The 26,240-nt window shown below is 41.1% G+C and overlaps 1 protein-coding gene across 1 annotated transcript in view; it reads right to left on the bottom strand.

Moving 5' to 3' along the window:
• Positions 1–26,240, bottom strand: part of TMEM135 (transmembrane protein 135) — a 166,973-nt gene that overhangs the window by 10,647 nt on the left and 130,086 nt on the right. Inside the window, exons 7-9 of the mRNA XM_083609983.1 lie at positions 12,034–12,075; positions 11,270–11,416; positions 8,883–8,952 (exon numbers count right to left, since the gene is read on the bottom strand). Of these exons, the coding sequence (XP_083466109.1) occupies positions 8,883–8,952; positions 11,270–11,416; positions 12,034–12,075 (259 nt within the window). The remainder of the gene's footprint in view (positions 1–8,882; positions 8,953–11,269; positions 11,417–12,033; positions 12,076–26,240) is intronic.

Consider the following 26,240-nt stretch of genomic DNA (forward strand, 5'->3'; position numbering starts at 1 on the left):
TCCTGCCACTGGTGCAGATCCAATTGCAACTGTGTGGAGATTTCCGAGTGCCAGGTTGGCAGCTGACATCTCCTTTGAGTTAGCTGACTCGTGCAGAGCCAAAGATGTGTGTCTTGTGCTTCTGTGCTGCCGTGTAACTCATGGACCCCTTGCTGGGCATCTTAGTCCTCCATCATCACATCAAGCAAAGTAAGTGTAGGGCTGAGTACAGATCTATGGTGCCACAACCTTTCCATGGGTCACCCTAATGGAACTCGCAGGCCACAGTTAAAAAATTTCCAGTTAATACCATTTCCCATTGTGTGTGTGTTTCTCCTCCTTGCATACTGGGGCAAGTGAATTGATGTAAGGGTAGGCTACAGTCAAGCAATGTAACTGAGATCATACAATCATAGAGTTTCAGCATTGGAAGGGACTGCAAGGGTCCTCTAGTCCAACCCCCTGGCAAACAGACATGCTGTTGTGGTGCCAACAGGGCCAGATTTAGGTTTGATGAGGCCCTAAGCTACTGAAGGTAATGGGGCCCTTTATATGTCCAGCTGTCCTTTGTCAACAACAAATTGTCACTGTTTTTTGTGTTGAATATATGCTATATGGTACTTTATGGACCTAATAGGTATCTAAAGCCATTTGCACATAACAAAACATGTATTTTATCAAAGTAATTGTTGAACTTATCTTGTATTTTGGAAATGTACATCCGGGTGTTTTTTTTCTTTTAGATTTTTTGGGGGGCCCCAAGAGAGTGGAGCCCTAAGCTATAGCTTGTTTAGCTTATACGTAAATCCAGCACTGGGTGCCAATAACCTAGGTTTAAGGTGACATTTGGCGCCTAACATATGTATATGAGTTTCTAACACTGGCCTGGGGAAATTCCAAAGGGACAGATAGAGAGACTTGGAGAGTTCCACCCTCCTCTTACAGGTTGATATCCACTAAATCATACTCAGAGCAGCCTTAAGTTACTTACGACCATACTCCTCTGAGCATGTTCAACACTGCATCTCACCCATATACACCTTTGCCCTGCCCTGGTTAACTCTTCTTTGTTTTATTATTTTTGGAATATATTCTATGCCACATCAAAAACTTCAGTTAATAGCTTGAGTCTGAATACTGCAAATGAATAAGCACACATGTCTCCCTCCCTTCTTTTTTCACTTAATTTGAAGGCAGGTTCCCCATGAAAAGTTCAGGAATGTTAACTTAATGGAGAAAAGAAACATTCAGATGCGCAATATATTTATTTTTCTCCTTAAATCCATGCCAATGGTACAGAAAAGGAAACAATGAGATGGGGAAAGCCTTATGCCTCGCGCTCAAACATCTGGAAGACTGTGGGAACTCTGAAAACAAAGATCTTCCTGAAAACACAAGCACTGGACAGCTATATTCAATCTCCAGCGTATTCAATTCCTGGGTTCTTTCAACAACCACTCTGCAAGGTGTCTTGCGAAGCATGCACTAAAGCAAAAGGAAATCCATGTACTGAACCGTTAAAGCTGCTCAGCCAATGTTAACAATATGTGGTTTGTTTCCATGTGCAGTCCAACTTCTGGGTGTATTAGTACAGAAGCTAAGAACATGGGGGGAAATCCTGCTGCATCAGACCAAGGCCCCATCTAGTACGGCTTCTCAACAGCGGCCTGCCAGAAAGCTCTGCAAAGCCCACAGGCAAGAGCAGGAAGGTTGCTTGTCCTCAGCATCCAGAATTAAGAACTCTCAAATGCCAACCATCATGGCAAATAGCAACTGAGAGTCACACCCTCCATGGATTTGTCTATCCTCCCTTGCAAGGCTCCACCACGTATTAGGAGCGGATTCCCTGCGTTAATTACATATTGAGTAATCTCTCCTAAATGTACTGCCAGTTAATTTTAGACCAGCCTCTGGGTGCAGTGGGAAGACAGGACGAGGGCTAATAAATGAGTCGGAATCCTGGCAAGATAGAAGCTATGTGGGTGAATGGTTCTTGGATCCAGAAAGCAAGTCAGTTGCCTGCCCTGAATGGGGCTGCACTCTCCCAGAAGGAGCAGGTGTATATTCTGGGTGTGCTCTGGGAACCAGCTCCATCACTGGAGGCATACTTATTTGAAAGCATTCCCACAGCAAAGTCTTCCAGCTGACACATCGGGGAGCAGGCTAACCCACAGTGATACAATTGAGACAAGGGCTGCATCATAGCTCACCCTCCTCCCAAAGAAACTTGAACTTAGTGCTGGCAGGCACACCACCTTCTGAGCACAATTTTAGTTGGGACAACTCTGTTTTGCAATAAACTGCACCCATCCAGGTTGAGAGCTTGTGAATGGGGGTTCAAACACAACAAAATCCATTTTATTGTGTTCGATATTGTGCCAATAGCTATAATTCTAATCCATGCATCAAATGAAAGATTTCACAGGTGCAGAAAGTCTACCATGAGATATAAAAGAGCAGAGTAATTTTAACCAACTTTTATGGCCCGATATGCCCTCTCTGCTAAGGATTACTTTGTGAAACGGGTTTTCAAAAAATGATTAAAGGCTTCAAAGACCTCTTCCACGTATACTCTTGCAAATATCACCACGCAGATGAATCCTGTTCAGCAGACATATTTTAAAAAACCTGACTCCATTTCTCACACTGAAACTCAGTACTAGGTAAATATTCAAAACAGAGAATAACAAATCAGATTGCTGCAGGTGCAACACATTCATAAATGAGGCTGGGGTGACTTACTGCTTACTCGTTTTATTGGCTAATTTTCTCCTATGTATCTGCTCCCCTAGCCAACCTCTAAACTCATGGCACTTTCAGTACAGGTTATAGCCATAACAATGACGATATCAGCATGGATCATGAGATTTAAACATTGCCTGTTTCTTATTTAGCACCAACTTTTCTATATGTATGGTTTCTCTTTTTCTCTTTCTTCCAAGGTTTATTCCTTGTTCCCTTTCTTAACCTTTACAAAACAGGCTCTTGCAATACTCCATTTGTTCCACAAGTTAAGCTTCCATACAATTAATTGTATGTCACCTTACCAGGGGTTTGGTACAGGGATAAGGTTACCTCTAAGTGCCACAGTGGTTACTAAACCAGTCTGAGAATGCTCACAGCTTGTCCCGTGAATTATTCTCACCACGGGGATCAACATCCCCTTAGTACAATTCCCACCCACCTCTTCCTGCAAAACTTACTTTGTGCGTTGGAGCCATTACGTAAAAGTGCCCTTGCCTCCAACCATTGTTTGCCATTATTATCATTGTTATTGTTATTTTACTGGAGGGGGAAGGAAATTTGCTACATCTTTGCCTTTGGTCACGCGGCAAATTCAGCGTAAACAGAGATGGGTCAGTGGGAAACTTGTGATGGAACTTCTGTTTCCTATCACAAAAGGAACACACAGACCAGCCCCCCATCTTCTTTGAGGCTCTCTATAAACATTCCAAGTTACTTGCACACCAGTAAAATGTCAAGAGGGAAGCAAAGATAAACCTCTGTATCAGAGGTAGGCCTCCAGAGGTTTTGGGTTACAGTTGCCATCACACCTGACCATTGGCCATGCTGGCTTGGGCTGGAAGGCACCACAATGACTACCCCTGCTCTATATTCATTTTTTAATTATTATTCCCTGAGTGAATATCCCACTTCTCTAGACTAGGCTCTTGAAATGTCTAATGTGCAATAACAGGCTGTGCCGTCTGTTGTTCCAAGACTGATGAATTTTAAGTACTGGCCACTTTTTGAATTGGGAAAATTTATTTGTTAAGTGCATTTTGTCCAGGGAAGACATATGGACATAGGAAAAGCCCTGAAAGAGCAGAGCAAAGGTCCCTCTATCTCATTAACAGTGACCAACCAGAGGCCTATGGAGAACCCTCAAGCTGGAATTAACCACAACAGGACTATCTCCACTTTTCCTGTGGCCGATTGTGCCCACTTTGTGGGAAAACCAGACAAAAGCAATACACAAGCAGGTATGACGATAGGAAGGCAAGCTGTTTGGCAGGAAAGGAACGTCTGACAAATAGGTCAAGCCATTGGCAGCCATCCTTCCCAGACTTTGGGAGGAAGGGGGGAGCCACAACCCTTTCGTAATGAAAATTACAAAACCACGTATGTTCTTTCTTAGAAGACAGCTCCTGCTGATTTTGTCCAGAGACATCCTTAGGAAAAGCTCAACAATACTGGTAGCTCTCTCAAAAACCTCAAAGCACATGCACCGAGCTCAGAAGAAATTATCAAAATAGCAGGATTTTGCTTCTGTTTAAGTGATATAAAACATGATCACATGAAACCGAGGCCCGGCAACAATGTTCAAAAGTGTTTGTTCCACTTTAGTCTGGCCCGGCTTCTGTAATGTAATATCAAGGAACTTCTACAACTTCGAAATTGAGCTGGACAAGCCTACGGAGCAGATTACAGAGGTTTCTCATCTACCGTCCCAGCTGCAAATCATAGGCTAAGCAGGAACCTAAGTATAGACAACATCAGGCATGGACAACATCAATGCTGGTATAACAATTAAAAGAAACCTGGCTAGGAGGAAAGGGGTATTTGTTTTCTAAAAGAAAGGAGGCACAAGTTGTCTTTAGGCCGGTTTCTCTATATTCCTTAACCAAGATCAAACAATTGACAGGATAATGACTTCACCAGCTACCAAAAGGGATGAGAAACTTGAGAGAAATCAGATGCAGTTTGCTGTATCACATGGAAAAGAAGGGCTATCCAGTTTACACTTTACCTGGAAACTTGAATCCTGCACCAGCAAACTACCATTCAAGTTAATAGGTAGTTCACCTAAACAGATGAATGTCTGCTCACATTGCTTGCTGAACATTTGGCACTGACTTCTTAGGAAACCGATGTCTACTACTTCTGTTACTACTAGCGAGGGAGGCTCCTTTCTATTTTAAATATATCATTTAAGAAAAAATCTCGTTGATATATTTATAGTGCTGATTGCTGTGTGAATATCATTTTACTGGCTCAGTGTATAAGAATTTTGGGTGCGATTAAATGGGCCAGTGAGCATTGATAGCTATGACGGCGGTCATTACTTGAAATATGCAAGTACAGTGAAATTGAAACCAGCTAAGACTCTTCAAGTGGAAGACTTTATGTCTTGTGCAGGACTTGAGTCAATGCACAGATTTATAAGTAACTCAAACCATCAACAGCCTCTCTTATTGATTGTCTCCCCTGACAACCAAGAATGTTTAGTGAGTAATTAAAAAAAAGAGATCAACCACTTACAGGTTTTTATGATCAAGCGGTATGCAAATGGTTAAATATATAATTAGAAATAAAAATCTGAAGGTAATCGGCTTTTCCCTATATAACTGGGAACAACAGAATTAAGTTTAAATCACCGCCACCCAGGGAAAACTTTAGAAAGCAGAAATTACACTTTTAAAATTTATTTAAAATATGTGTTTGCCCATGCTGGCCGGAGTTGATTGGGACTTTATACTAACACATCTGAAGGGCAATAGAATGGGTAAGCCTGGTCTAAAACATGGTGTAAAACTAAGGTCTTTAGTGCTGAGCTGACTAACCAGCCCATAAGGGACGTGGGTGGTGCTGTGGTCTAAACCACTGAGCCTCTTGGGCTTGCTGATCAGAAGGTTGGCAGTTCAAATCCCTGTGGCGGGGTGAGCTCCCGTTGTTCTGTCCCAGCTCCTGCCAACCTAGCAGTTCGAAAGCACGCCAATGCAAGTAGATAAATAAGTACCGCTGCGGCGAGAAGGTAAATGGTGTTTCCGTGTGCTCTGGTTTCCATCATGGTGTCCCACTGTGCCAGAAGCGGTTTAGTCATGCTGGCCACATGACATCAGAAAGCTGTCTGTGAACAAACGCCGGCTTCCTCGACCTGAAAGCGAGATGAGCGCCGCAACCCCATAGTTGCCTTTGACTGGGTGTAACCGTTCAGAGGTCCTTTACCTTTTACCAGCCCATATTCTCCACTGTAGCTGTGTGTCTGCTTATGTGTCAATTCTTAGTGTGGTAACCAAACACACAGAATGAAGTTTCATTCTGTCTGTGTGCCAAAGACGTGTCCATTAAATTTGCAGTTTCTATCCTAATTATCCTGCAAGTTTTGTTATATGTTTGATAAGGAACTGAAAGCTGTACTTGTGTCTCTGTGGCGACCCAAATCTGTGCTCAAAACAGCTTCACTGGCTTGGGTCATGCTGCTAACCAGCTGGCTGCAATGCACTTCAGGACACTGACACATGGCAGCTGCGGAAAGCAGACCAGTACATGCAGGAGGCCGAGTCAAAATATGCAGACTGTCAAGCTGCACCTTCTCTTTCACATGCTGTTCTTCACACTTGTTGCCGGAGAGCCATAACAATTTGCTACGAAAATCTGAAGGGGAGAAATATCATGGCCAATAAAACAGCAGACACTTCCCGAAAAGCTGCTTCACCCCGAACACGTCACTTCTCAAACGCAAAACCAAAATGAGCTGGAGTCCTACCAAAGGAAATGTGAGCAGGTGCTCCCACCTGTGCCAGTCTAACTGCAGCCAAAACAATCTCCCCGCACAGTTCACTCTTCCAAGGGAAAGAAAACCCACTCCGATCGTATTCTGGGAGAGGATAGTTCATATCAATGGACACGGACCGCCCTTCCTTCGTGCAACAACTGTGAACTTTCTCCCATTACCCTTAAAATACATTCGCAGGCTCAGAGAGTCCAAAAAAAATCTACTCCAATGTGCCAGGGAGGCACAGCTGTATGTGTGCCGCCTCTGCCGAGAACAGCACATTCCTGGTACTTGAGTTGAGGGAACGGCTGCAAGTGCGATCTGTTACACGGTTCTGCGCGCAATTAAATCGGACAAGGCTCTCAGAGCCTCGCTTTTCACTCACTTTAGCAGCTTACCGCAGGCACTAAATGAACACCAGCAACGGTGGTGACCGCGTAAAGAAAAGCGGGCATCTACTGAAGAACCTTTTCAATGAGTCGGTTATGTAAAAGACAGCGCAGAAGGCTTCACATATTGGGAGCTTTGAGATCCCTTTTGCCCGTTGCATCTCTCTTTTTTTAAATGCTTTTCTAAAAGAACACAAGGGTTGCCCTGCAGAATCACATGAAAAATCCAGCATTCTGTCTGCAACAGCAACCAGCCAACTGACTCTGAGCACTTGGGAACAGAGAATGAAAGTCTGCTGTTTGTCCTCAGCACCTGGCATTCAGTGCTATACTGTCTCCGTACATAAATACAGTGGTACCTCGGGTTAAGTACTTAATTCGTTCCGCAGGTCCGTTCTTAACCTGAAACTGTTCTTAACCTGAAGCACCACTTTAGCTAATGGGGCCACCCGCTGCTGCTGCACCGCCAGCGCACAATTTTTGTTCTCATCCTGAAGCAAAGTTCTTAACCCGAGGTACTATTTCTGGGTTAGCGGAGTCTGTAACCTGAAGAGTATGTAACCTGAAGCGTATGTAACCTGAGGTACCACTGTACGTTATTTGTTTACTGTGGCTAGTAGCCATGGAAAGGCCCATTCTCTGGGAGGGTATTTCTAAAGAACTGGGAAGATACAGTGTGAAGTAACTCTTAGATCAAGTTCAGTGGGGAGGGGTGAGAAATACCACCAGGGGTATGGAACTGGGGAGACTGGCAGTCCAGAAACCCAGTCAGATGGGCAGGGCATAAATAATAACATCATCATCATCATCATCATCATCATCATTATTATTATTATTATTATTATTATTATTATTATTATTATTACTACTACTACCTTACACTGCACTGAATCATCTGCCCCCTATCATTTATGAAGCTTGTGTGCCTGCTCCAACCACACTACAATAGTAATTAAAACCTTAGTTTTAATAAAGCAAGTCGTTCACATAAATGGAATAGACCATGAAAGGATAAAATGCAGTTTTGATGTTTCCTGTTAGATCCCTTGTAGATAATACAGCACAGACACCAAAGAGGAACACTGCATTACCCAAAGACAATGCACTTTTCACACTATGCGCTCTCCCAACTCCCCTCTGCCCTGAACATTGCAATTGATAGAAATCCAGAAACCACTACTACATTTTTCCAGGTACATGCATACACAAACAGGACCCAGAGCAGGAAAATGTCTCTGTAACCTCTTTGTGACTAGGGATGGATGGATCACTCTTATTTCTGGTCTGTGTCAGTTCTACTGTGTATGCTTATTTGTAGGTCTGTTCTGTCCATCTCCACATTAATCTGCAGATAGATTTTTTTAAAGTATGAAATTCATATTTTAAAAGGTACTTAAATATATAATTGCATGTGCATTTTGTCACTAAGTATGTATTTTGTGATGAAATACATATTTATGTATTCAAATACACATTTTGGTACTGATTACTTTATCTCAGTGCATGCACTTATAAAAGTATCCTATCCTAAAATATGAACTTTTATAAGGCATTTTGGTATGTCTTTTGAGGCAAGAACTGTACTGTAAAATTTGAAGAAGTGCAAAATCAGAAGGATAATTGTGCTCCAATCCTTATACAGTGGTACCTCGGGTTCCATACGCTTCAGGTTACAGACTCTGCTAACCCAGAAATAGTACCTTGGGTTAAGAACTTTGCTTCAGGATGAGAACAGAAATCGTGCGGCGGCGGCAGCGAGAGGCCCCATTAGCTAAAGTGGTACCTCAGGTTAAGAACAGTTTCAGGTAAAGAACGGACCTCCAGAAAGAATTAAGTTCTTAACCCGAGGTACCACTGTATGAAGCTGGGAGGTACAAATTAGCTCAGTTTGCTAAAAATGTGGACCAAAATTTTTTTCCCTGCATCCATATTTGTGACTTACATCAACTTTTTATATCTAAATAATAGTTTTAAATAGTTTTCTAATGGTGAATTATGTTGTTTTTTCCACTCACTTTAACACAATAGGAGATGCAATTATCTTCATAATGCTTACAGCATCTGTGCCTTGGCCCATGTTTGCATCTGGAAAATAAACACAAAAAATGGAGCCCTGCATCAGTATTAACCACCAAGTTGCTTTCTTGCATACCAAACACATAAATGATCTACTTCCACCAAAATGTGCAGAATGTTCTATAGCTACTTCTTCTTTGGTGCAGTGCAAAATAAATTCCTTTACAATGCTTATAAGTGTGAAGCAAAAAAGAATAAAAAATGTAAAAGTACTTAAAGATCCTGTACAAATAAAGGCAAGACCTTTGTTCTAGGGAGAGCTAACACAGCTAAGAGATTGAATTGCGAACCAGGAAATCCTCTTTTCAAATCTTTCCTTTCCCATGAATTCACTAGGTAGCCTCAGAACCACACTAAACAGTACATTAAATGAATATTCACATGCATGGGATTTTAAAAATCATCATTATTTTAATAAAAAGCCATGGCGGACATTGATCCAGACCAGGACCATGGGACGGGGGAGATGCGTTTGATCCTGGCTTGATCATTTTACCCATTGCAATAGTTCCATTTAAAGTACAGTGGTACCCCGCAAGACGAATGCCTCGCAAGACGGAAAACCCGCTAAACGAAAGGGTTTTCCGTTTTGGAGGTGCTTCGCAAAACGAATTTCCTATGGGCTTGCTTCGCAAGACGAAAATGTCTTGCGAGTTCCTGCGGGGTTTTTTCCTTCCCCCCCCTTTTTCCCAAGCCGCTAAGCCGCTTATCAGCTGATCCGCTAAGCCGCTTATCAGCTGATCCGCTAAGCCCGCTAAGCCGCTAATAGCGCTAATCCGCTAAGCCGCTAATGGGCTTGCTTCGTAAGACGAAAAAACCGCAAGACGAAGAGACTCGCGGAACGGATTCTTTTCGTCTTGCGAGGCACCACTGTAACAGGCCCCTACCCAAGTTGGAAGGAAGCTGCTGCCCGAACCTGGAACTTGTATAAGAAACAGGATTTTGTGATCTCTGACTTATGTGCATTTTGCACAGAACAAAGTCAGAGGTGAGCCCCCACATCTTGTTCATCTTTATGACTTTGCCCATGTGCTCCATGATGCAACCATGATGTGGCAATTGGGCAGCGTGGGCTGCTGGTTGGAAGGCCACAGAAAGGGGCACACAGATGATTGGAAGGTTGCCCTCTAGGTTTAGGGGAAAATTTGTGCTCCTTGCAGCTCACAAGACTTCACTTTTCATGAGCGTTACTGTTATGTGGAAATTCTACTGTTGTGGATTTGAAAAAGATAAATGCTTTGGGGAGGGCTCTCCAGTTGTTGGGACATATCAGGTTGACTTACAAGAAAATCAATTTGATGCTGGTTCTAGAAATTAGATTTTCTTGTAGTCAAGTATTTGCGGTTTGAGGACAAAATAACATTACTCAATCTTTCGATTGTGCCAAATATTTTTGGAAGCTTTGAATTATGCGCTGCAAAAGCGTATCAGTCATAAATCACCCATGAGGTCAGTTTGTGTAGCAAAAATTGTAATGAGGATGTGATCAAGTTACAGACATTCAGACTTAGTTATATCTGAAAGGAAACATATGGGAGAGAAACTTGATAGAGGATTAGGATTAAGAACTCAATGGTTTTTTTGGTCATATGCAAGTGGGTCAATAGAAATACCAAAGGAAGATCATTCTTCTTAATTGTTAATCATTCGGGCCTTTTCTTGAGAAACCCTGGAATGAGCAGTTTCATTTCGTGGGGCGACTGCATTGCCAGCTTTCATTATATCTTGTATGTGTCTCAGATGAATTATCCGGACCTAGACTAATCCAGTGATACACCAAAATGAGCTGTTCAAACCAAGTCTCCTGAAAATCGGACTCTTGGCCTCTCCTATTCAATACAATTTTCAGGCTTCAGGGACTGTTCTTTGTAACATCATGGGAAAGCCTACAGGTCATATATAAAGGCAATGCCCTGGACCAGAAGTGGTTGGCGTTGCTCCTCTGGCCTCCCTAAGTTGAGCATCACTGCTATCTATCTAGGTACCAGGGAGCTCAAGGGAGAAGACTGGCCTTCCCAAGGTCCCTGCTGTCTTGCCCTCTCCCCTCCTTCTTGGTAACTGGCATCACTGTGTGCCAGGTGTCTGGAATCAAGGCTTCTAGTAGCAGAACTCAGCTGTCACTAAGGTAGCTGGCCAGGGTATGGAGCAGTTGGGAAGTTTTCTGCTCCACTTCAGAGCCACTAGTGTGGATGGCAGAGGAAAGCTAACAGTTGAGTGGAAGACAGGTAACACAAAGCGTCAAGCTAAAATGCTCAAATCTCATTCATCAGTGACTTGGCATACTGGCTGGCACGGCAAATACAAATCCATGAAATTCTACACTCACACTTTGTCCACAAGTTTCTTTGTTGCCGCCACTATGTTCATTCGCTGTGTCATTTCTTCGCTGTGCTTTATTTTTCTCCCTCTCCTTAGAAAGGCTGCTTCTGGTGCAAAAGAATGTGTGGGAATTTCTTCCTTCCCTACAATGAATCTGGAAGAAAAGAAAAGAAACAGAGATGCACACAAGTCACCAGCTACCTGATTTCTGCAGTGCCATTTTCAAACAGTGGATTGCAGTTGCCTCTGGCTAGCCTACTGCTGGAGCAATTTTTATAGCCATGCAATTCCTTAAAATATGGCCTGTTCTCTAAAACTGCAGGTTTTAACGTTCTATTGGAATATAGTATTAAACAATAGTGTTCAGAAAGTAAAAACAAGCAAAACAGGTAAACATATTTTATTAACGAAACGTATATAAATGCAGGTGCTTTCTTGAGGCATCTGTTATATTAAGCAATGCAGGAGTCAAGGGCAAAATACCACTGTCCAGAACATAAAATTATTTGTGTATTTCTCTTCTAGATGTTGGGGGGGGGGGAGGAATTATGCAGCACAGAATGAAAGTACTGTAAATGGAAGTAGTATATGTTTTTCATCAAAAAAAAAAGAGAAAAGGAAAATGAGAAACAAGGCTGGAAATCATGCTTTGCAAAGAGCTTTTGTTTCCTGCATGTCAAATTTCCTCCATCTATGTTTGCACATATTTCACTCAATCTGGTCTGATCACTTTGGGCTACAAAGGAAAAACACTTGCTTTGTTTTACTTACTTTAGTGCTGAGAATGTAAATCCTTTCAAGCCATCCTTGCACCTGAAATATAAACCAAACATTTTGGGTGTGGTTAATTCAATAGTTCCCAAATTCACAGAGCAGTCAAACAGCAGAGATCATTTAAAGCATCAGAGTCTTGCAACCTTCTTCTATCCAGAGCCAGAAATTCAGAGCTAAGATGTGTAATTATTTCGTTATTGTTTGCCTTTGCAATTTTTTAAATTAGAACGTGTGCAACATAAACTGAACCAAACAGAATTCCCTCCAGATGACCAAAAAGCAGCTTGTGTAAGCTTTGGCAAAAGAAAGAAATGCCTCAAGCCCAGCAACGGAAAAAGCCAGTTTGGTTTCCATTTCGACACTTGCCAAGAAGTTCTACCATTCTGCCAGCAGATGTCCCTAATCAGCAGCAATTCAAAAGTCTGTTGCATATGCCAGGAAGTTAACCAAACAAGTAAATCTGCTGCTGGCAAAGGAGGAGCAAGGGGGGCAGACAGATTTTCTGTCGGTCAAGCGCCAAGGGCAGCTTCTCATAACGCATTTCATACTCAAGTGCAGATGGCAGCGTACATGGCCACGACACCAGTGACCCCATTAGCCAAGTCACATCTGAGTGGTGCAAATAAGTTTCTGACACAACTTTTCCCTTTAAAGGACACAGAAGCAGCAGCCTTCTAAATGAACTGGCCATACATTAATTTATACCTAATAAATGCTATGGCGACTAGTCACGTAAATATTTCAAAAAGAAGATAATGCTGTGACTTTTTTTTACCATTGTTATAAGAAAGAAAACTCCTTTTCTCTTTTGGAGCCCATATAGAGTCCTTATGTAGGTTCTCTATCGGTAGGAGAAAATAACAGAGGCCAATCAGAGAATATTGAGAAGCAAAGCAGCTAGTAAGCCTGATCTTTATTAAACTGTTGCAACAGGGTCCTCACACACACACACACTCCATGCAGGAGGAAGGAGGAACCCAGAACAATGGTGTGCAAGCCCATATATAGACTTTTGAAATTGCAACCCTGTACCTCAAGACCACACCTAATACATCATACATACATCACAGAAGAGGCGGTCTACAGCAGAAAACCTGTCTGCCAGGATACCTGATAATGGTCACTGATTGCATTATTTGGGCAGTCTGGCCATTCCTTTTGAGATACTAAATACTTAGTTCCTGAATCCAGGTCACAGGCTCACCCTATTCATACAGATACGTCCTTAAGACAGGATTTGTGAGCAAAGAGACAATGGGGAGGTTTTCCTATTTCCTTTGTCCTTGCAGAGAAACATTTGAGGTCAATTTGGGAGAGTCAAAATGGTTTCAGGCCTTTTTTCCTGTACTGTTTCAGACATGTGGTTTATATATTTATGTATGTGTTTACCTGGTACATTTATGAACATTTATATCTTAGACCTTATAATTCTCATAACACCAACAGCATTAAAAATGCCAAAAAAATCACAGATGCAATCTTTAATAAAAATTCCTTATTTATTTTTAAAATGTGGTACATGCCACTGGATGGCTCAGTTGGTTAGAGAGTGGTGCTGATAATGTCAACGTTGCAGGTTTGATCCCCATATGGGACAGCTGCATATTCCTGCATTGCAGGGGGTTGGACTAGATGATCCTGTGGGTCCCTTCCAACTCTACAATCCTATGATTCTATGATTCTATGATTCTATGCCTAGCTGAAGAAAGCTTTTGCAGGACATAAACCTCTCAAGCGTTGTAACAAGTAACATTCAACAAGTAAGGAAAGGGGGGTGTAAACACAGTGTGAGTAAACTCTGCACACAAAACGCTCCAGTTGCGATTCCAGTTGACACCATTATGCGTTTATCTGTAGCCTGTCCCATGTAGTACAACTGGCAGTATGATCTGAATCTGGGGAATTTTTGCTGCAAAAGGGTGATAAGGGTGCCTTCGTAGGATTTGCCTACCAGAGGTAATCAGCATGCTACTAAGGAGAACAATTTGCCATGGAATCCAATATAATTATTAGTTTTAATAATTCACAGAACAAGCACATTGATTGTGGCAAATGCAGCTGTGGGAAGGGCCTCCAAAACTCATATCAGATCATCTGTTTTAAGTTTCTGAGCACAGGGTCATGCAGAATGAAACTGGTTTCAGACGCACACCTATTTGTTTATTTTTATCAGCTGCTTTTATATAGTTAACCCAAAATGTGTGTTATCTGGGCAGCTCAGCAAAAAACAAAACAAACTTTCATAGAATGTATTTTAAAATGAAGTTTTATTGTTCCCCATCCTGATATCTTAGCATAAAGGTATTTCTAAGCAAATAAAATACAGTTTAAAACCAATTAAAAGTATTTTAAAATCTGTTTTAAAAACCAGAAACAAAATTTAAAACTCAATGCAAACTCAAGGGAGCGGGCTTGAAGGGTATCTGATCTAGGGAAGGTGATGAAAATCAAGTTAGATCTTAGGAATCAAGGAACACTTTCACACGAAATGGTACAGGTGTTAATCATGTAGTAAGCAAATGATATTTTTATAATAGAAGGCTTTCTGGGGACAGCCACCACCACAATTATTAGGAGAACAGAGGGAAGCCATGACAGAAGAACTGACTTGAAAGTCGTTTCCATGCGTTCTACATCTGTGACCTGAGCTCATAACATGCTGCAATCAACCTTTAAATAGCTGTTAGCGTGTATCATGATTTTTCTCTCTCAGCTGTTTGGCACTATCACCATCACACCTTAAGTCATCAGAACATTTGGCCTCCACTATGGTAAGTGTGTGTACTTCACAGACTTCAAAGTGAAACGGTTCATTTCGAGTCCCCAATCACTTGGTTAATAAACATTATACTGCAGCTGCCTAGAAATATAATTCCCATGTTTCAAGGAACACAGCGAAGTTAGGGAATTACTGTGTGTATGGGGGCGCATGGGAGAGATCGCTTTGTCTTGCAGCATTTTAAGTCAGATGGGTAACTATTCTGGATAAGTTTAAATCAACAAAGCAAATTCTACTTAAGGGTATTATTTCATGCTCATTCTGAACCAAAATGGTTAAAAACACACTGCCTTACCATTCTCAAAATCATGTGCAACACTCTCAAGTCCTGTTCGTCCCCTGACCATTAAAACGAGACACAATCATGTTGCGGGCATGATTTCCTGCAACTTACCTGCAACGTATTTTCTTGGAAGAGCACCTGAACACAATATACCCTTGTAATGAAAACGAACTTCAGAAAGGCTCTATACTACATAACTTTTGAGTCAGATACCCTGAGCATCTGACAAGCAGGCCAGCTTGTCTATGTGCGAGTCAGATGTTCAGGGCGGTGGAAGTTCCCTTGAAGCTACACTCTTTTTCCTATTTGCATATTAAGTGAAGCAAAAGAGAGGGAATCATGAAGTTGCAGGACTCAAAGGAATCCGAAGGTCACCTGAGTTCATGCTCCAGCACCAAAAGCAATTAGCATCTGGGCAAGGATTTGAAGAGAAATAAACTGGCAAAGGCAAGAAGCTATTTGCTGAGACGGCCCTCATTCAAAAGCAGAAAGAGGGGGAGGAAGGACTCTATTCAAAACACAGTAATCTGTGGCTGTATAAGAACATTTCCGAAAGCAGGAACAACCCTTGCCCCAAGTTAGCAGAGCTCTCCTTTTACTGAAGCCAGCTTCTGCCCAATTTCAGTCTAGCCGCAAACCAAGACTAATTATTCTCTGGCTGTGCATGTAGGCATACCTAATCTTCCCCCCACCCCATTGTGCGGAAAGGCAAAAAGGTCTCCACACCACATCGTAAGGCTAAATGTCACCAATTAGGTTTCTAATTTTTTTGATTAGTGTTTCTTGCTGAAAGTCTCTCAAAGGTTCTCATTCAGAGGCTGACTGATGATCTTTCCACAAGGGCCCTGCTGATGAGGTTTAATTACTATAGTTCTGAACAACAAGCCCCACGTGTGATGAAAATAACAACATCCAAAGTTAACCCACAGAGCAAAAGCAAATGAGGGGGGAAAGGGGAAGCAACTTTTCTTATAGAAAAGCTAGTCATTAGAGCGCACACAATTCTAAATGTGTTCTATCTTGCATATAATGAATTGGATCCAGGCTAAATTAGTTGCACTTAGGTCCGACTGAAACCAGAAAGACCTCGCTTAGGCATAGCTACCCTTTCACACCGATGTCAATGGGACCCAAATACAACTAAGTCGAAATCCAACCTAAACTTCGCATTTCTATTTTATTAGAACTGATGAAGTACGACAGGGGCAAGGAGATTTTGTACACAATGATGTCACATCACAAAGTATGTTACGGGGGAAAGTCTTTCCTTTGGCATTTTGGTCTCCTATAGCATGCAATTTAGGATGGAGAACTGTTACTTTAGGTTTCAAAAAGAAGTAGAGCTTAACAAGCAGTATACAACTGCTAAAAGGTAAAGGGACCCCTGAACATTAGGTCCAGTCGTGACCGACTCTGGGGTTGGGGTGCTCATCTCGCTCTATAGGCTGAGGGAGCCGGCATTTGTCCCCAGACAGCTTCCGGGTCATGTGGCCAGCATGACTAAGCCACTTCTGGCGAACCAAAGCAGCGCACGGAAACACCGTTTGCCTTCCTGCCAGAGCGGTACCTATTTATCTACTTGCACTTTGATGTGCTTTCGAACTGCTAGGTTGGCAGGAGGTGGGACCGAACAATGAGAGCTCACCCCATCGCGGGGATTCGAACTGCTGACCTTCTGATCGGCAAGCCCTAGGCTCTGTGGTTTAACCCACAGCGCCACCCACGTCCCCATGACTAGTTAACACACATGTAGATCACAAAGTGACAAATTACCTCTTACGTTAAACACAGAAAGGGACAAAAATTCAACAGGTGATATCAGCAGTGGCACCCTAGTCATGGTGTGCCCACCCCTCTCAGCATAAATAGGTGCCAACCCTGGCAGCAAATAACCACATTTTTGCTCCCAGGACTTTAATTTATCACTTGGTGGAGAATGGGGGTGCCTTCTCCAATGTGTTTGACCTCTGTTGATGTTTTAGAGTTGTATTTCTTTTCTATGACAAGCTTTATTATGCATTATGTTTTTTATACTGGGATTATTTTTAATAAAGAGCAGGTTAGAAATCTTCTCAGTAAGTAAATAAATGAAGTCATACTCAGAGTACACACACCAAAATCAATGAACTTAAGTTACTCTGGTTAAGACTGGAAACCACCCCAACAGACATAACTTCTCAAAAGTCACAAAAGGCCAAAAGATAGCAAGTTCATATTTCTAAAGTTACTGCAGAAACAAGATATGTTAGAATGAGAAAGCTAGGAGCAATGTGGTGGTTCCCAGCATTTTTTTTTATAAAAAAAACACACCTCTAGCTGGTTATAGCTGCACAGCAATGCTTGTAAGCATATCTGCTGGATAATCAATAGTTAAAATCAAGGTGTCTCTTTGTAAACTGCTTTGAATGTGTGTGTTTTTAAAAAAAAAACAATCAAGCTGTGTATACATTTTATAACAATAAAAATAAATTAAGAATATTTCCTTCTCTTTCGCATGAAGATGGAATATAAAAATAGTTTCAAGGAAATGACATTCATTGGCATGCTGGGTACAGGATGAACAGTAGGTCTCATCTTTAATCAAAGAAAATAATGTTTCAGCTTTAGCCACAGAGAATCTTGCCACCATAAACTAGCCAACTGCAAACTAAGAAACGAAAACAACTGATTCAGACTCATGGCAGATGCTGCTTCCACTTTAAAAAAATATAAACAGGTCACAGTAGCCCAAGATTTCCAAAACGAAAAGCAAGTGTCAGAATTCATTAACTGTCCACAAAGAAGTTAAAACGTGAAAGCTGAAAGTTGACATGTTTGGTCTAAATTTTGGGAATGTACTTTACAAGCTTTTCTTAGGAACTATGTGCCAAGAATTGACTGTCCGGATTTTCAAGAAGGATTTAATAAAGAGGAGACATTAGGACTGTTTGGGGGATTGCACCAGGAACAAGTCTCCAAGTTGGCAACCAGGTTGCTAGCAACATATATGCTTCTATCAAAATCATTCCAGAAATGTTCCCTTTCCAAAGCAAATGATTTGCAGGATATTTCAGAATCTGCTGTTTCATTACAATAATTAAGGGGGTTGTGAGATATAACCAATGATTCAATCCATGCACCAGAAATCAGCTAAAGCAATTTCACAAGACAGGAGGGAAATTAATATTTTTAACAGCCTCCTCCACCAGAGTTTATTTTACATTTAGCTTCTTCCTCTAGTTTCTTTATAGTTTCTTAGGTAGCCTAGAAAAAAGTAACTTTTAAAAGACAAGCTTTCCCTGACCAATAATACTGGACCCAGTTATTCATCATCATCAAACCTTTTATCAGCATCACATACAAACATCCAAAACAAATCAATACAGAATCACCACTTCCCCAGTGGCAAAAAACATTTTCTAAAAGAAAGGAGGCAGAGAAGTCTATCTTCACATCTCTAGGTCTCCAGGGAGATCAGATGTCTGTAGTGTATTTCAACAACAAAAAACCAAATAGAGATATTTAGCCACTAACTTGGTGAGCTCCTGATCATTCCCCAGTACAGTGGTACCTTGGGTTACAGACACTTCAGGTTACAGACTCCACTAACCCAGAAATAGTACCTCGGGTTAAGAACTTTGCTTCAGGATGAGAACAGAAATCACGGCGTGGCGGCAGCGGGAGACCCCATTAGCTAAAGTGGTACCTTAGGTTAAGAACAGTTTCAGCTGAAGAACGGACCTCCAGAACGAATTAAGTTCTTAACCCGAGGTACCACTGTAATAGAAAATGTATGACCTCCAACTCTGGTTTCCATTGGGGATACAGAGTTGAAGGACCCTGTTATTACTTGATAGCTGTTTTGGTTCTGTTTGTATCATAGTGTGAAATTTGAAATATTAATCTGTTTAGAGATGCTATTTGATCAAATGAACAGTTAAGGGCATGAACAAAACAAACCTTGTTTTGATTATAAAGTCTACCACATTGGTTGACATCACCCAATTAGGATTTTTAAAAATGAATTTTGAGTTTGGAGAGAGAGAAAAATACTATGGTACTTACTCTCCCCCCCCCCTTTTCCCCTATTATGTTTTTACTGTGATATTATTGGTGTTAGCCACTCTGGCCGGGGAGGGCGGGGTATAAATAAATAAATTATTATTATTATTATTATTATTATTATTATTATTATTATTATTGCTTCAGTTCCATGTGTTTAACAACGGACTTAAGGGCAGAAGCGTTTTATGGCACGTGAATGCCATAAGTAACTGTAAGATAAAGAACATCATTTCTATTGAAAGCAGAATGAACAGCTTCCGTATCACCCCCACAATTTAAGACCACAACTTATGTGCACATTCAGCTTTACGCACGTGGTAAAATAATAGTAATAACAATAAAAGGGGGCGGAGTTCCAGGAAAAATGACTGGCAATCCCTCCCACCAATGAACTCAATGGGTTTTGACCACACACTATTTTGGCTTTTGGCGCAATTGCAGGCTTCCTGTGGTACATAAATCCAGGAGTGTTTTACGTTTGAAGAATGACATCAAACATCCTGAACATGTTTTTGAAACATGTAGTTTTGCATTATTTCCAGGGATGATTGCATTGGTAAACTTTCCACACTTCTGATGTTTATGTTTTAGTACCATCAACATTTGACTACTGTAATTGATTCTACATAGGGCTAGTCCGTATAGTAAAAGCTATGGTTTTCCCAGTATTGATGTATGGAAGTGAGAGCTGGACCATAAAGAAGGCTGAGCGCCGAAGAATGGATGCTTTTGAATTATGGTGCTGGAGGAGACTCTTGAGAGTCCCATGGACTGCAAGAAGATCAAACCTATCCATTCTTAAGGAAATCAGCCCTGAGTGCTCACTGGAAGGACAGATCCTGAAGCTGAGGCTCCAATACTTTGGCCACCTCATGAGAAGAGAAGACTCCCTGGAAAAGACCCTGATGTTGGGAAAGATGGAGGGCACAAGGAGAAGGGGACGATAGAGGATGGGATGGTTGGACAGTGTTCTCGAAGCTACCAGCATGAGTTTGACCAAACTGCGGGAGGCAGTGGAAGACAGGAGTGCCTGGTGTGCTCTGGTCCAGGGGGTCACGAAGAGTCAGACACGACTAAACGACTAAACAACAAACAGGGCTAGTCCAGTAGCCTAGGTGGTAAATTGTGAAAAGCAATGGTTTTTAGCCTGTATCATATAATCATTCAAAGGATGCCTAAGATGGATCTTTTAGACAAACCTTTCCCAGGTATCTTTAGATTATTACTGTAATAAACATAACCCCAATGCTTCTTTATATAGACAAGAAGCAAACATTAAACAATTCACCCACTAGTTCATATGAATTAAGTAACATTTATACACACACACACCTTTTTCTTTGACAGTTACTTCAACCTTCTCCACCATGAATCCATCAAGATACAAAATATATTCCATTCACTTTCTGACATGCTAAAAGTACAAATGTAAACATTTTTGACAGGGCAAACAATTGACTGTGGCAAACAGGAAGCAATCAGTCAAGAATGATTTGCTAATGTTCTCTGAGCAAGCTGGGAGACCTAAAATAGCTATGGGAAGCTGCAATCTGGAGTGGGAAATGAGGGGGGGGGCTGGAGAGGCAGGAGGTGCCTTAACACTTTCTCTGGAAGCTATTCTTCTTATCAAAATCTCCCACTCTCCTCCCACTGAATGCTTCTCACCTAATTGGACAAGAAGGAACTTTCTGGTCACACAAATTTAATTTGAAGAGGCCAGGAAGGAATGTTCTCCTTATAATATTCTGCTGATTGATTGATAAACAGACAGACAGACAGACAGACAGATATGGAAAACATTCAAATGACCGGACATAGGGCTAGGGGAGAAATTTTGTTTGGTTTGTATCCTAATGTGGGCCTGCTGAATCTGTACTTCCTGAAATGTGACCATATCTATTCTTCAAAATTCACATTTTGCCAAATCTTGCTAAACAGTTCTCAAACAAACAAACAAAAGCATACAAAAATTGTATATTAGGAAAAGGTATGAAATAAAAATCCATGTATTTGTGAAAATAACACATGAATTTCATTATACCAGAGAAATTGCTTGCAAATATCCCTGGAAAGGACCCTGCAGACTGGAGGCGGGGAAAAGTTGTCCACAACTTCAAAAGGGGGCAGGGGGAGAGACCCAGGTAACTACCAACCCGTCAGCCTGATGCCAATATCAGGAAAGGTCCTAGAACATATAATGAAATGGGTGGTCTTAGAAAAGGATGCTGTGATTGAGAAACCCAGCATAGGTTTCTCAAAAACAAGTCGTGCCAAGTCAAGCTGGTGAAATATGGGCTGGACGAGGTAACCGTTAGGTGGGTTTGTTTTTCATCCTGGAAAAACAGTGACAAGTGCCATAGGTTTCTGTCCTGGGCCTGTTGTGCTACTTTACTCTGAAATGTGGAAAATGGAGAAGCGACTTGCAGCTAGAGAAACTGGCCTGGGAAACTGGCTTTCTCGGTGGCAGCCCCTAAATTTTGGCACTCCCTCCGTACAAAAGGTGGACCTGCCATCTTCCTTGTACAGCTTTTGTCGCATGCTGAAGACACACCTCTTTACCCTGGCCTATGACAGTTAAGGTATTTTGTTTTGTGGGACCCACCTCTTCCGTTCCGGAAGTCCATTCAACTTTCAAAACATTCGGAAACCAATGTCTGGCTTCCGATTGGCTGCAGGAAGGTCCTGCAGCCAATCGGAAGTCACGTTGGCTGTTCCGCTTCCAAAGAACGTTCACAAACTGGAATAGTCACTTCCGGGTTTGCAGCGTTCAGGAGCCAGAATATTCGACTCGCAAGGTGTTTGTCAACCAAGGTACAGCTGTACTTTTCTTTTTATGCCTTCAATCAGAACTGGTTTACTTGTTTTTATAATGGTATGATTATATTGTTGTAACCCACCATGGGACCTTATGGTGAAGGGTGGGTAAGAAATCTTAAAGATAAATAGTTAAATAGATAGATAGAGTCCTCCAAAATAAGGAGCTGCTGTTTTATAGAGCATGAACCATTTCCCTCCCCCCCACCCCACCCCAAATTATGAGTTTCAGATACTGAGAATAATGAAGGGATTCATAACATGGATTAGGATGTTACAAATCATAGCTGACATGTGAATAGGAGTCTTTCTAAGTATCAATGGGCATTTTAATCTCTGAACCAGAAGCTATATTTAGGGCACATTCTTTAGCAAGAACGCTCCTGGGCTGACAACATACTAAATTATTACTGCCGAGTTTGACAAAATGTAAATGGCTTATTATAATCACATCTTGAAGTAGGCCCCTTATTTATCTTACTTTTATAATGTTTATTAAAGCAACAGGAGTTATTTTTTAAAGGGGGGGGGACGACTCAGGCTGTGTTAATAAAAATAAAGTATCACAGCAATTTTTCTATTTATTTATTCTTAAAAGGTGTATTAAATTTGCCAGTTGCTGCACAGGACTATGGGGTGAGAATAACTTACTGTCCTCTTCTCTTATGCCCAAAGTCATTCTGGCAAATCTTCCAAAATTATTTCAGCAGCTGAAATGTTTAAGGTAGCATTCAACTAGGTTTTGCTCAGAGTCGCCCTACTGAAATGAACGGACTTAAGTTAGTCATGTTTGGCAATTTCAAGGGATCTACGCTGAGTCAAATGTAGCTGAATACCACCCAGTATATTTAATCATAAATATGTGGAGTCTCTTTCACCACTGTTGTGCTCTGCCTGTGTAGATGCTATCCAATTTGTATACCTCCCAAGGTTGCGGGGACTGGGACATGTAGGCAAGCAGCTGGACACCAGCTTAAATAGACACAATAAATCACACAGAAATGAATACTACTCGGCAACGGCTCTATCTTCCAGTGTCAGGCTGGAATCGGACTCAGGTAATTGCAAGGAGCCTGTGTCAATAGAGGACTTAAAGGACTTGGGCTCAAGCACTGATCAAGACTGCGCACAAGGGACAAAAAGAAACAAAGCCACAGAGAACATTAACGTCCCTGGAAACCAATGTTTACCAGTCCTGTAGCTTCAACAGGAAAGCAGAGATTGAATGAAGCTGGCTGATAAGACTATGGGACTCATACACCCCACACAATATCCTCAGCAATAAAGGTCGCAACCTTTTGCCCTCCAATCAATCACATAATAGAGACAGAGGTCCCACTCCTTCACTTAAAACCTTTGTAATTATTTGCTAGACACTTCAGTAATTGAGAAAGCACACATGCAGCGTTTCATTGCTGGCTATTTCCAAATGACACACACACACAAAGGAAATGCTTGTGTGAAAAGGAAAATATATTCCTTATATTTATATATATGCTAAGATGTATGCATATATAAATACAGAACACTATTGCATTTGTGAAGATAACATTGACAGAAGATATTAATATGCTTTTTCAGATCAATTATAACCTTCTGCTTTTTTTAAAAAAAAGCTCACAGCTCATCTACAAATAAAAAGAAACCAAGGCACCAGAACTGTAGTAAGAACAAGTCTCTTCTCCCCCACAACCTGGTTAATATTAAAAGAAGTTGTTCTTCCAAAGAATTATTTTAAAATTAACATCCTACCATACTAGCTAGTAGAAGGTGCTCACAGAAACTATCATAAAGAAGATGATATATAATAAAGATCTTTAAAATAAAAACACACACAGAGAATTTAAAATGTCACATCAGGAGGTGATGTTGTCAGTAAAAGTTGAGAGAATATTTTTTAATTTCCAGAAGGCAGAGGTATGACAAAAACAGGCCCATTTAGCAGAAATTAACATCAAATCAAAAGCCAGACAGAGAACACAATAGCTATGGATCTTGAAACTTCCTTGATCGTCAAACCCTTACTATCATATATAGTTAGTAAAATTTATTCATAGCGGCAGCTGATTTCAACCTCGGAACAGATTTGGATCAGTTTGACCACAAGCATGATAGAGACCATGTATATGTGTGTGTTTTAAGTAGATATATACTGTACACATACGAAATGGTTATGCATCCATCATTTCCTTGGCTTGAATAGACTAAAAAGAAAATCACCAGCACCCATCTGTGCATGTACAACAATGAATCAGGCTTAGGACCCACTGCTGCTTCTGCTGTGTCTAGCACTTTCATTTTATTTATTTTTTACAATAATATTTATTAGTTTTCAATAGACATAACAAAAAAAAGAGGAATAACAGACTTGACATACCTAAACAGAAAAAAATTAATTAAATAAAATCCATTTTCATAAACATTTTAGTTGACTTCCTCTAATCTCCTCCATCTGAATTTCCTCTTAAATTGAATGTAGCAGTTTCCAATATCATTATTTCATAAAAGAATATTACAGTCATATTCCACTTTCTTTACCTTTCTTATAGTGCATTTTCTTATTTATACATATAAATCTAATTTTGTCCTAGGCCTAATTGGTTCTTTCAAGTGGTTATCTTTAATGTTAGAATATTTATTCAAATAGTCTTTAAATTTCTTCCAATCTTCTTGGTGATGTGTCTAGCACTTTCAGCTCCAAAAAGTGTCTGGTCCCATAAGCTGCCATTTTGTTTTCCCACAATGCCCCAGAGTGACACTACACTGGGGGTACTGGGGGGGATTTACATGGTGGCTCCCAGTCCTAGCTATCTGGGATGCCCCAGTATCACCAGAGGGTCCACCAGAGGGCATTTTGCCCAGAGTCCCCTTCTCTGGTGATGGCCTTGCCAGCTCTCAATTTACTCGGGAGAAGACACTGTGCATGTGGCTGCCTGCTAGGTTTCCAGTTACAGGTATAAACCTCCAGTGAAATGAATCAAATTCCACAGAACAGCAACAGACCTAATTACAAATAAAACATTCACTCTACACCCAGCAGCAAGCAAGGAGCCTCCGCTGGTTTCAATAAAACGTAAATGTGTGTAACTGAATGCGTGATTGCAACCAATTTTGCCAACTGGATATTTTCACCTTGCTGTCATCCCTTTGTGCTCACCCTGCCCCAAAATGCTTCTTTTAAAGAACATTCGGGGAAGGGGATAAAAACTATGCCTTGCACTTCCAGATTCCAAAACTTTCGCTGGGCAAAACAAAGAGCCCAGGCTTTCTCTGGACCCATTCAGAATCTCCGGTGAATAAACCAGAAACCTTTGGGAACTGGGTGGCCTGCATAACATCCAGGAATATATGAACTGGCATCCTCGCAAAGTAAATATTTTCCTTTTTTCACACAAAAGAAATTGCTTTCTTAGCCCTGCAATGGTAAAGGAGGTTACAATAAGCTGCTGCTGCTCCTGCATAAACCACCCAATGTTTGGTACAGTCCCAGCATTAGTGTATCTTGTAGAGAGATCTCATTTCCACCTTCAAACAGCAAAGCAACAGGGGACTCAAGCAGGGCTTTGAACAAAAGCCTCAGACATTACAACACACATCTAACTTAATAAAGTGGCTATGGAAATGTAATTTTAAATGTAACCTAGAAACCAGGCTTTCGACTGTTGTTTAGCTGTGTCTTTAAAAGTCAACCGTCTGGTCTCTATTTCGGGTAACTGTAGGCAAGAGAGTCAAATATTGCTGCTTTTTGCCTGCTGAAAAGCAAGAATGCACAGCAATCCTAAAGAATGTACAGATCCCAAACTCTTTTCCATTGCTTGAACAGCCAATCCCCTCTTGTTCACAATCCAATTATTCCACAATCACAAAAACAAAGTTTAAATATCACAGTCTCCTTAAAAGGGGTCATCTCTTTCAATAGTATATTCTCATGCACTTCTTAGACCATTGAGAAAAGCCCTGTTTCATATCCCAAGCTCAACCAGAAGCATGAGAATGAAATGTTTCCTATACAGGAACTTAAACCTCATTGTCATAGCAGGCTTCTGGTATGGCTGGCCTATAAAACTGTTTTCTCCTTGGCAGTGTTGCATGCATGTTGTTGTTTTAATATTATATGATTGCCAAGTTAGTTGTTTCAGAATTCCAGGAAGTAAGACACAAAGGCAGACGAGAAATAATAATTAAAATTAATTAATTACTTAATTAAAATCAAATCGTTTCTAAATGAAATGCTAGATAAATTCTTCATCTTGCCTGCTCGACCTTTAAAGTCTATCAAATCTT

Source organism: Podarcis filfolensis, assembly GCF_964270895.1.
Source record: "Podarcis filfolensis genome assembly, chromosome: 4".
Classification (NCBI taxonomy): Eukaryota; Metazoa; Chordata; class Lepidosauria; order Squamata; family Lacertidae; genus Podarcis; species Podarcis filfolensis.